General features: G+C 47.4%; 1 protein-coding gene across 1 annotated transcript; it reads right to left on the bottom strand.

Annotated features, from left to right (window-relative positions):
* Nucleotides 1-590: 590 nt before the first annotated feature.
* On the bottom strand, nucleotides 591-10,809 carry LOC118664011 (probable inactive 1-aminocyclopropane-1-carboxylate synthase-like protein 2). The gene is made up of 14 exons (XM_036323918.1): nucleotides 10,265-10,809; nucleotides 8,725-8,784; nucleotides 8,185-8,255; nucleotides 7,783-7,852; nucleotides 7,530-7,596; nucleotides 6,504-6,601; nucleotides 6,160-6,237; nucleotides 5,725-5,825; nucleotides 4,688-4,777; nucleotides 3,653-3,698; nucleotides 3,422-3,563; nucleotides 1,958-2,100; nucleotides 1,718-1,871; nucleotides 591-1,005 (listed from the first exon to the last, which is right to left on the bottom strand). The coding sequence occupies exons 1-14, from the start codon at nucleotides 10,772-10,774 to the stop codon at nucleotides 923-925; spliced, it is 1,713 nt and encodes a 570-aa protein (XP_036179811.1). The 5' UTR covers nucleotides 10,775-10,809; the 3' UTR covers nucleotides 591-922.
* Between the last annotated feature and the right edge of the window lie 1,057 nt (nucleotides 10,810-11,866).

An 11,866-nucleotide genomic window follows, 5' to 3' on the forward strand; every position in this document is an offset into this window, starting at 1 on the left:
GCCTGTTTTGCTGATGAGGAAGCTGAGGTTAAAAAAGTGAGGTGACTCAGCCAAGGTCACAGAGCTAGCTGAGAAAAAAATGTCTGACTTTTAGTCGAGTGCTCTTTATTCAACACTGACACCTAAAAAAAAAAAACACTGGAGGGGGCATTCGCAGAGGCAGTGATGGGAGTCCGTGTTACCCAGCTCCTCCCTGGGGTGAAAGAAGAAGTTCTGGAATTGGGTGTCACCCTGGTCTTGGCTCTACCTTCTGGAGGGACTCAGGCCACTGTCATCCTGGAGGTTTGATTCAACCTCACACTTTGGAAAATGTGGCCATTTCTAGACCATCCCACCCTGAGCAGGTGCTGGATTAGTGACTCCCAGGGCATCACACACACAATGTCAAGGAAAGGCCAACTCCTTGGGCAGTGGGACAAGAAGAAAGGGAGTCAACCTCTCGTATACAACTCGAGCTTTTCCCTTTCTCCTCCATCCCAGACAGACGCACTGCCCAACACGGAAGTTGCTAGCCACATGTGGCTATTGAGCACTTGCAATATAGGTAGTCTGAATTGGGACACACTGGATATTAAAGACATAATATGGACTTTAGAAGAATATAGAATTTATTAGATATAGGATACAAAACAAAACCCACCCAAAGCTCTCTTTATTCCCATAGACTTTCCCACCAAAATCTCCTAAAATCATTTCACACCACAAAACCACTAACAAAGATTAAAGATATCGAAGCTCCCAGAAATGACAGGTGCTCAGTGGAAGGAGGACGATGATGGCGTCAGATGAGCTCATCCCTGGAGCCCCACTGTTTGCTCTGTCACAGCAGCAAGTCAATACTATACCAGAGGCTGATGTCAGGGACATTCTAAGCATGTGATTGGCTGGAGCTTCTGGTTAGGGGGCGGGGGGGGGGTACCACTTATTTCCCCAGTACGCACTTCATTTGCTTCTCTACCCAATACTGCTTCTGCTCCAATAGTGCCTGCGAGAACCGCTTCATGGCTGGAGGATCCAAATGGAGACAGAGAGAAAGAAAGATTTAGTAGGTTCGCAGGTAATGGTAGACCATCACGGAGCCTCTCATTCAGGGATGTTGAACTTCAGCCTGCTCTTCTTTGGGATGCATTTCCAAGTCTACCCACCACATCCCTAATGGTTTTTTGTTTTTTTTTTCAGCTTCATTGTCACAGCATCAGCTTGCCAGACACCTTCGTGTCGCATATAAAATCCTATAACCTGGCAATAGACTTGGACTCATCACGGTTTCTATTGCCTTTAGTGTCCTTCACTTGGTCAGTTCTTCTCAGTCACTCAAAATTTATTTTTATAACATAAACACTCTTTCTTCACTGCTCGATTCCCAGCAGGTAGAACAGTGTCCAACATGTGGTGGAATGCAACACATCATTGTTAAATGAATGTCATGTTCTCATAACCTTCAAAGGAGAATCTGACTCCAGAGAATAACATCCAGGGACATCCATGATCATCTGCCTGTCTATCTCACCTACTAACTCAGGCCCCACAGGGAAGAGGACCACTTCTGATTAGTGCCCTGCTCAATGGCAGGTCATGTAATCCCTGTTTGCAAAGGAACTTAATCAAAATATGAAAGTGCAAACCATCTATGGTATAGGTAAGCTGTAGCTATAGCTACTCAGCTATTGGACTACAGGAGTGGAAGACACCAGGAGTGGAAGTCAGCACCACTCACCGACTTTCAGGCGGAGGGGCTTATCCGTAAAGGTGAGGCGGAACCAGCCAGGCTCCTTACACATGTAGGCCTTGCCAGGGGCCAATAGGAGCTTGTTGTCCAGGAAGCGGTGATAAAGGAGCTGCTCTTCCTCAAATGTGCATGGGTCCAGGTACTAGGGAAGGCAGAGTGACAGAGCTGAGCCCAAGACCTATCAGGCAGGTCTGCCCAAGGACACCTGTCCTCATTTCCAGAGCTCACCTCTTTCAAGTTGACCCAGATATAGAGGCCAGAGCCACGATTGAGAAAAGGGATCTTCAATGTCTTCAACCTGTCAGTGATGTACCTGTGAGCTTCCTGCATCCGGGAGCGATTAGTGGGCAGGTACACGTTGTCAATCCACTCTGGATGGTGATAGGGGAGAATGCTGTCACAGGTCTTATGGCAAAGAACTGCCAAGAATTCTTTGCCATATGCTCCCTACCTGGACTTCCTGGCAGCTATTTCTGTCCAAGACTGACTCTGTACTATATTTGAGCTGATGGAATCCATATTCAAAACTCACCTCCTACCTACCTACAGCTCTGGAGGAGACACTAGGCTTCTCAGTAAACCTGTAGGAGTGTTCTGTTTAAGTTTACAGCTCTGACACTAAGAATCAAGATATCCCCCTGTAATGGGTTGATGCTGCTGTTGTCCAATGAGCAAGAAGCAGGAACTCACAGCTCCCCATACCTCCTGCCTTACAGCCTCACACAGTGGACTTTGATATATTTGGCGATGATCTTAGCCCAGTTGTTCTCAGCATTGGCAGCACATAGAACCACCAGGGGAGCTTGTGAAAATCCTCGTGGCCAGGTCATATCCCCAGATCACCTAAGTCAGAACTTTGGGGTTGAGTCCACACATTGGCATTTAAGCTCCCATGTAATTCCCAAATTGATAGCCATGTTCACGGGGCTGGGAACCTGGTTTCTGCCAAATATCAAAGGGCCTGGTACCATGTAGGGAAACAGGTAATTGGATTTCTCCTTTTACTCACCAAAGAGGAAAGTTAAGTTGTTTTCTCAACCAGATTATTTGGTTAGTTTCATTTATTTAATTATATCCCAGCTTTTAATTTAAATCTGCTAGACTGGATCTGTTCTAGTACAGGGAATTAAAGAAAGGGGCCCTTCTCTATGTTTGGGCCATGGCACTAAAGGGGGAAGTTCTCCCTGACGCCAGCATTCACCTCAGATCCAAGGGGCAGAAGAACCCAAGGGCCATAGATGTAGCCACAGCAATTTGCCCAAATGGCAGCGCCTCCTTGGCCACCTTGGCAGGTGAAGTTAGGTCAGACTTGAGGAGTCAGGACACTTATTTCTTTGTAATCTTTGCCTGAGCAAGCAGAATATTGGAAAGGGGAAAGAGACCTTGACATAAAGACGGATTTCTGAACTTCCCCCTGAAGTCTGCATATGATTGTCCAGGCAGAGCACGAGCTGCCAGACAGCCAGAAATTAAAGCCCATCCTGGCTTTTAGACCAGCGCCTCCCGCTTCTGTCTACACCTTAGTGCCCCCTCTGAGCTGCATCCTGCCTTCCTTCAAACTTCCTGTCCTCCACCATGACACCTGAGACAACGAACAGGATGTCAGGGGACTGAAGGTATGTCAGAGGCCCAAGCAGACCCAGGAATCCCCCGTGGTCCTGAGCACCGAGATGCCTGGATGGAGCTCAGTACCTCTGTCCTGGAGCAGCCGACACAGCTTGTGCTGGGTGATGCCAGAGATGCTATGGAGGAAGCCAAAAGCGCCAACAGCAGAGACCACCTCCTTGTTGTGGGTGTACAGAGTGCCAAAACGGAAGCCAGAGATCCCAAATTCCTAGAGGAAGAGAGGGAAACCTGGTTGGTCTGCCTTCTACTCTTGGTTCCTCTTCCCTTCCAACTCAAGGACAGGCAACTGGGACTCACCTTACTGGTGCCCCAGATCACATGGGTCCTGTTGGGGTCAGGCAAACTGGAGAGGAGACAGTACAATCAAGGTTATGGAGAAATGTTTGAAGGATAAAGACAGGGTCTTTGTGTGAAAAGGAGGAAATGGGCTTGAGGTCCTTCCTCAATAGAAGGGCCTACAGGGTAAAATTTCAAAACACAATTGCCCCAGTTAAGCCAAGAAATGAATACAAGGTATTTTGGGGGAACAAGATGAGACAGCTTTCACGGGCCTATTGAATAAAATCAGGACCCTCAGCCTGGCGTCTGGGCCTGTCTCCTGCTGGTCCCAAGCCACCTCCTGTCAGTCGGTTCTTCACACATGAGGTACACCCACCATTTCTAAAATGTGCTCACTTCCTACTGCTCCGCCTATGTTAATACTTGTACTTCCTCCGGGAATGCTATTTCCTTGCTTTGGCTGTTAGAACCCTATCCTAGGGCCAAACACTGTTCTTAAGAAAGTTCTGCCCCATGTCTACATTTCCCCTAGGAACTTATCAAGAGGTCCCTACATGGAACTTCAGCAGGACTTCATCTTGACTTTTTAAAATAGATGTTTTAGTGATTTTTAGAGAGAGAGAGAGAGGAAAGGAGAGAGAGAGAGGAAAGGAGAGAGAGAAAGAGAAACATCAATGTGAGAACAGAGCATCAATCAGCTGCCTCCTGCGCACCCCTTACTGGGGATCCAGCCTTCAGCCCGGGCATGTGCCCTGACCAGGAAGTGAACCAGCAATCTTTTAGGAGGACACCCAACCAACTGAGCTACACTGGCCAGGGCCATCTTAACTTTTGATAGTGCACTTTCCACCTTGCCCTCAGGTTTCCTCATGTACAAAATGGCATTTAGAAGAGAAGACACTTGAGAGGATGGATGAGGCCTTGCTAATTTTCATATCCCAGTTGGTACTTATTTGAGTTCCAAGCACTTAGCCAATTAAATTAAAGGCACATAAACTGATCCAGCAAAGCAGTTTATGATTCTCATTCCCACTCCAGCTGAGACCAACTCACCTTTCCAAGCTCAGAACACTGTGGAATGGGATGGATTCATCAAACACAGTCCCCATGTATATCTCATCAATAATCACATGTAGGTTGTACCTGCAAGTTAGGCAGAAAAGTGTAAACATCAAGGTTCTCTCTCTTAACTCACTTTCTTTTATGGTCAATTCTGAATACAGATCAGATCCTCCTATTGCCCCAGCAACCCCATCCACCAAAAATCATGGTAAGGCAGAGGGGCTGGTACACCAGAAAGGACCTTATACACGGCCAGGGAGTACTTGAAGGCATAGAACCCAAAAGACACACATGATAAAATCTTACTGAACCTTTCAATCCTCAAGCAGAGACCACTTCAGGGTATTAAGTGGGTTAAGTCTTAGATGTATATCGTGTTTATTCTCCCATTGGCCCTCTGAGACAGTACTGTTCTCTCCATTTCACAGATGAGACAAAGTTAATAACCCTCTATTAGCAGCTTTTGGAGCTGGAATTTAAACCCAATTCTGTCAAATTCTACGGTATCTAGCCCAGGACTTGCAATGTTCTTCTTCTTGTCCCCATGCTCTGCTATTGATTGCTCTGGCTTATATGAGGCTTGGACAAGTGCATCGCTTCTAGAGAATAGAAGACTATCTACCCTCACTAACAGGGATGTTTCTGGACTCCAGACATGTCAGATATGAAATGTTCTTAGGAATAGGAGATTTCTTCATTTTTATCCCACATCATTTGACAGTCTCTCTTTCATGGCACCTCAGGCCAAGTAGTTTGGAAGTGGATTCTGGGAAAGTGCTCATGCTACAAGAAGTGATTGTTACATAGGTGTCTGCACATGGACAAACACTAGAAAGAAATTGAGGAAAAGAGAATGGTGGAAGCTATAGCATGTGGCTACATTTTCCTTCATTCCCATTTCAGTTAGTTGTATACCACTTTGCAGAGTACAATAAGCAGTAAGCATAGTTAGGGGAAGTTATTTCTGGTTCTGACTTCGTGTCCATGACCGATGGCAATTTGTTTAATTTCAAGGGGTAAACTCCTACCTCTTGGCAAATTCCAGGTATTCCATCAGTGAGTCCCGAGAGTAGATGTCTCCCAGAGGATTATTGGGGTTGATGAGAACAAGACCTTTGACCTTTTTCCCCTGAAAGAACCAAACATAACCCAATGAACACAAATACTTTACATCTACTTCATGTTCAGCCAATGTCAGTCAGGACACCCAATATAGGTCACATAACCAAGGTCTAGGTTTGATCTTGAAGCACCTATCTTACTGCCCCCAGGGCAGAGCAGGAAGCAGCACTGGGGACTGCCACTAAGAAGGCTCAGGGCTCCCAGAGGGACATGCCCCTGGGACACTGCTTCTTCTGAAGAAAGAGCCCGCACGCTCTTGTTGAGGAAGTTGTAGCAGAGTCTCAGCACTGATCCCCCGTCAGGGCAGCAGTGCCCACCCTGACCCATGGTCCTCTCCTTACCTTAAGCCTAGCCTCCAGCAGGGCTTTCTCCAACTTGTCCACAGTCAGCTGGAATGGCTGGGTGTCCGCCTCAGTGATCTGGAACACAAACCCTGCCTGAGGAGCGCCCATCTGACTGCTTCTAAGCTTTGATCCCTCATTCCCATAAACCGTGAACAATCCTTGGCCTTCATACCCAGGGTTCCAGTCCCACGGGCCCTCTTTGCTCTGATTTCCTTATCCTCACCCAACATCACTTATATGAGAGGAAAGCAAGCCTCCCCACCCCACCCTATGCCTTCAATCGCCTTCCAGAACATTCCATTGCCTAGGTGGGCTGAGCAGGGAAAGAGCCCCAGTCTGACCTCACTGTCCAGGTGGACACGAATCAGCTCAACATTCACATATAGGCTGGAAGCAAACGTGAAGCCAGAATAGAAGGGGGTGATGATCAGAAAGGCATCTGGAAGCACAGGGAGATAAGGCTGTCAGTCCAGGGTCTCTCGTTCAGAACCTACCACACACCACCTGACCCCGAGACCAGCAGCAACTCTACCAACAGGGTAGCTTACTTGGCCAATCCCTCCTACTTGGGGATTAATGCTTTGGGGCTCAGGCTCTGTAAAAGGTAGCTATTCTTATAAACAATATTTGGGGAACAAAACTCTAGTGTAGTCCTTGTGGCTACACTAGAGAAGGAGACAAGGAAAGAACCCTGTTCTGAATGGCTCAGAAACCAGGGCACAAATCAAGCCAGCCCTCCCAGCAGGGTGAGCACTGGGCACTCACAAATTCTGGTCAGCTCCACAGCAAACACCAGAGGCTGCTTCTCCACATGACTCAGGTTATCTGCAACTAGTGGCCTCATGCATTCTTCTCCTACCATCATTTGGCCTTATTGATGAACTAACCAAAGACCTACTGACTTGAATGAAACTGGCCACCTTGGTAACTACTTTCCATGCAGCCAAAGCTCATTAAAGTCTGAGACTCTTGCTTGGACATTGTTAAGAGGGACATTGAGAACAGATCTCTCAGCCTTACTTGATCTAAAATTAATTAGACATTATTTTTAGGAGGAGGTGATAGAAATTCTATACAGTTTAAGCCAGTTTACCAGGGCTCTCTGTGTTGGAGTTGAGCCCCAAGTCCCAGCTAATATTATAATGGCTTGGCTCCCGCCATCACCATCCCTAGGGCATACCTCCTTGAGGACTCTCCCATGATTTCCTTCCTCATTAAGTGGGGATCCAAATCCCTCACTCCTACAGAAATAGTAGGAAGATGTTCTAACCAGTGTAGGAGAGTCCTAGCACATTAGGGGAAGGGCCTGAGTCAAGATGTTTTTCTTCTCTGAGGCCCCTGAGGGAAAGCAGAGCCCACTGACTTACCGCCTGGATTACATAGCACCAAGGTCAATGCAGAGAAGATAGCACAGCAGCCACTTAGAACAACCACCTGAAGAAGATGCACAGAAAGTACAAGTCAATCCCCATGTATGAAGGGCTAGTACCCATTGGCTTTTACTTTGTCTTGACCCTGATGGGGCTCTGCTGGTTCTCCCTGTACCCTCTGGAAAATGCAGAGTCCCTCAAGAATACAGCCCTCCACTAGGACAGCAGTGAGGCCTGGAAACTGACTCACATTTTCGGGATCAAGCTGCTCAGGTGCCTTGCAGTAGTAGGTCAGGAACCGGGCTACTTCTTCCCTCAGGCTACGGAGAAACCCAGAGAGATCTTGTGGTTCCCAGGTCTAGACTGCAGTCTTTTCCAAAGGGCAGAGTCCAGATATGCTATAGGGATTCTGACAGAGGCTATCAGTTCCCTGGGTTACAGATGGTAAATCTCGCCAGGATCTCAAGCCTTTGGAATTAATCAGCAATGCCATTTATACTACAGCAGGCTACCTCCGAATGTGGAACTCTAGACATATTCTAGAAGTTGTTCCCCAAAGAAACGGAGGTAGCCAACCAAGAATCTGATACTTTGAGCCCTTCCCTGCACGGTGCCTGTGGACCAGGAGGCCATAGATCTGGAAGTTACTTACAATGAATGTCCACTCCAATCAGGATATTGCAGAAGGTCATCATCAATGTAGTTCATGTCACTCCGACTCAACTGTTGACAAATAAAGCATGAGGACAGCCAGACCAGGGAAGCCCCACAGTCTTCATCCTACTCCTAGGATGCAGGTGGGCATTTGCCCTACAACACAGGGCCTCCCAGAGGGGACACAATGGGGACACATGCTGCATGCTCCTGAATGAAGGGAGACCCTGACCTTCTTATCAGATCACACAATGGATAACTTACTTAGAACTGCTGAATTAACAGCCTCCCCAACCGTACACTTGGGCCAGAGGCTCCCTTGTCAATCTACCCAAAATATACCCATCCAAAGAATACCTCTGAACAGTCAGAAAATCCAGGAGATGACACATGCTATTCTAGAAGCCATTTCCCCACTCCCTTTCCCAGTCGCCTAAGTCCCACTCCTGTAGCTCCCACATGCGCCGGGGGGGGGGGGGGGGGGGGGGGGGGGGGCTGGGCCTGCATATGGGCCCAGCAGGCCCAGAGCTTGGCTCACCCTTTCAGTCAGCAGGTCAATGCAGAGCTTGTTCTCGCTGAGGCCAAGGTTGATGAGGCCCTGCAGATGGAGGAATCTGAGATCAGTCCTCCTGCCCAGCCTAGAGGAACCCTTTAAACATGTCAAAAAGTGCTCTTCCCGGATGATTTCCAAAGGCGAGAGCTCACTGTCCCGTGAGGCAATTCACAGCCCCCAAATCATACAGCTTGCTATATCCCCCTTTAGAGCCACAGAGATAAATAATAGTTATATTACATACCAGCGACCAATCATTGGGTTCTTATTATGTGCCAGACACTAGTACCAGTGATGGTGAACCTATGACACGTGTGTCAGAGGTGACACACGAACTCATTTTTTTGGTTGATTTTTCTTTGTTAAATGGCATTGAAATATATAAAATAAATATCAAAAATATAAGTCTTTGTTTTACTATGGTTGCAAATATCAAAAAATTTCTCTATGTGACACGGCACCAGAGTTAAGTTAGGGTTTTTCAAAATGCTGGCACGCCGAGCTCAAAAGGTTCGCCATCACTGCCCCAGACTAAGTGCTCCACGTGAGTTGCTTTTCATTTCACTATTCCTGAGAATAAAGTTCTAATATGGCCCCTACTTTTAAGTGAGTGAAACTAAGAAAGATTGAATAGCCTACTAGCCATACGCCCTTGGTGATGGGTAGACTTTACCTGCCTGCCCCAGAATCTGGATCCTGAAGCACCACAGACCCAGCCTCATACCCATCTCTGTTATTTCCACTTCCATGTACTGGATTTTGAAGTTATTAGAGGAGCTATAGTTCTTCAGAGTCCCAGGGGGTATCTGACTCACTTGGCCCCCAGAAAAGCACATGGCCACTGAGCACATGTCACTCAGCTAGAAGCAGAGAGATGATATACTCGTGCTGTCCTCTACTCTCTGGCTGGAGAGCTGTTATGAACATCCCTTGCTGGAAGCCTTTCATTGACCCCCTGTCACCCTTAGGATAATACCCTACCCCTGTCCTACCCCGGTCCACACTTCTTGTCACAGCCCTCATTGCCCCTACTCTATCCACATGGACCTCCTTTCCATTCACTCCAAGTCCTTCCCACCTAAAGCTTCACACATGTTGTTGTCCCCCCCCCCCCCAGAGGACCTCCTATCCCACCACCACCACCTTTAAGACAAAGCTGGCATCCCCTCAGTGCTCTCAGCAACATTATTGTTTCTTTCCCAATGGCTGATGACTATTATCTCTAGATTGAGCTCAATGAGGGCTGGCTCACTTATACCTATGACCACAGTGACTCCTGGAGGGTAAGAGCAGGGGTTAGGGAAAGAAACCAGAGGGGAAGAAGGGAATCCAATCTCAGCCCTTCACCTTTCTTTGGGTATGTCACTCTATTTTGTGCCCATTCCCTTATCCATAAGGAGAAAATACCACCTACTTCATAAGACCGGGAAGAGTAAGCAAGAGAGCACAGTACTTGGCACAGGACTCAGTAAATCCTAGTGACTAGGGCTCTCTAGTGTGCCCTTCCCACCACCCACATTCTCACCAAGGTGTTCTTGTCCTCATGGTATTTGTCTCCTTGGTATGCTATAAAGTCCTTGAAGCTGGACTTGTATGAGGCGGAGATGTCAATCCCACGGTTGGATAGGTCACAGCTGACAACTGCAGCTTTCGAATCACTCAGTTGGTGACTCAGCTGGTCAGGCTTCCTGGGCAATTGGGCCTGCTGCCCACCTCCACCCCTTGAGTCCAGGGGAAGGCGAGGCAGTTGGAGCTCCAGGCTACTTGTGGCACCAGCCTGTAACAGGTTGGCCACCTCACCAAGTAATTGGACGAGGATGGCTTCCTGCTCCCTGGTGTCCTGACTGTGCCATTGCTTCTCCTGCTCCAGGTCCTCCTGCAGGTGCCTGATCTTCAGCTGCCTGGAGTAGTCATCTATGAGCTGTCGCAGGCGCAGGATCAGCTCCATCAATGGGGGGTGGGACTTCTGGGTTTTGAGGCCCTGGTCCTTCATTTGGCCACAGGGCTTGTGGAGGTTGTCAGATTGGTGACTCATAGTCTGGGTCTTGGTTGTGGTCTCAACAAGCTTTCCTGAACCTACAGAGAAAGAGAGAGACCATGTACTGCAGTAACATAGACTTCCCCCTGGCCTCTGTGTCCTCCCTCATACACACTAGGTTATAGAACTGAAGTGGTTCTGAAAGAGTGAAAGAGTTACCTACTCATTCAAGGGCAATGCCTAAGTGGCCCCAGCCCAGACCCTTGAGCAATGTGCTTCTGGCATTAAGCCCTGATCATCAAAGCCCTCAAATTACCACCACAAGATAAAAAGAAGCAAAAACAACAACAAGAACAACAAAAACACATTAAGCCCAGTGGAATTATCACTTTTGATGAGATTGTTAACATTGTCCGACAGATGTGGCACTGATCTTTAGCTAGAGAACTCTCTGGAACTATTAATGAGATTCTGGGGATGCCTAGTCTGTGGGCTGCAATGCTGATGGCCAACACCTTGGTGACATCACAGATGACATCAGCAGTGGTGCAGTGAAATGCCCAGCTAGTTAAGAACTACAAAGGAAAATGTTTCAATTAAAGATCATTTGACAACCAAAAATATATTTTTTTATTTCTGAGGGAAAAAGAATCTTAGGGCTCACTTTGAGGAAAAGTGGAAACTGAACAGACAGGCGCTGAGTTCTCCACCCTGTGCTTCAACTAGAGCAATTCCCCCTTCATAGTGTTCTAAGAAAGGAGAGGGATGCTGCTGCTATAAGAAAGGAGAAAGAAGGGAGGGGGGGAAGGGAGGGAGGGAGGGAGGAAAAAAACCTTGTCACTTCTGTTATTGGTTTGTGGCACCAACACTTCAAAGTACTGGACACCATGCCCAACTTCTCCAAATTATGTTTGGTCAGCTTGTGATGTTCCCATAGCAACCTATACTTCAAAGTGACAATACTATTACTTGTTCAGTGTCTGTATATATTGTTATTTCCTTAGCACAGTGCCTGGCATGTGGATAACTAGTTGTTTAAAGCGGTTAGAATGAGGACTTCTACTAACAAGTTTATGGAGCAGAAAATGGGGTTGAGGTCAAGTAACCAAAAGAAGAGTGTTTTCCTGGTAAAATGTATTTTCTGATACA

Source organism: Myotis myotis, unplaced genomic scaffold (assembly GCF_014108235.1).
Source record: "Myotis myotis isolate mMyoMyo1 unplaced genomic scaffold, mMyoMyo1.p scaffold_m19_p_10, whole genome shotgun sequence".
NCBI classification, from domain to species: Eukaryota; Metazoa; Chordata; class Mammalia; order Chiroptera; family Vespertilionidae; genus Myotis; species Myotis myotis.

Bases quoted from the DNA above. Each gene is read 5' to 3' on its own strand.
- LOC118664011 (XM_036323918.1), bottom strand. From the start codon at position 10,774: ATGAGTCACCAATCTGACAACCTCCACAAGCCCTGTGGCCAAATGAAG. The intron at 1,872-1,957 runs GTGAGCTCTGGA...TGCCTTCCCTAG, and splicing joins TCTGGGTCAACTTGAAAGAG to TACCTGGACCCATGCACATT. The intron at 1,006-1,717 runs GTGAGTGGTGCT...TGGATCCTCCAG, and splicing joins GCCCCTCCGCCTGAAAGTCG to CCATGAAGCGGTTCTCGCAG.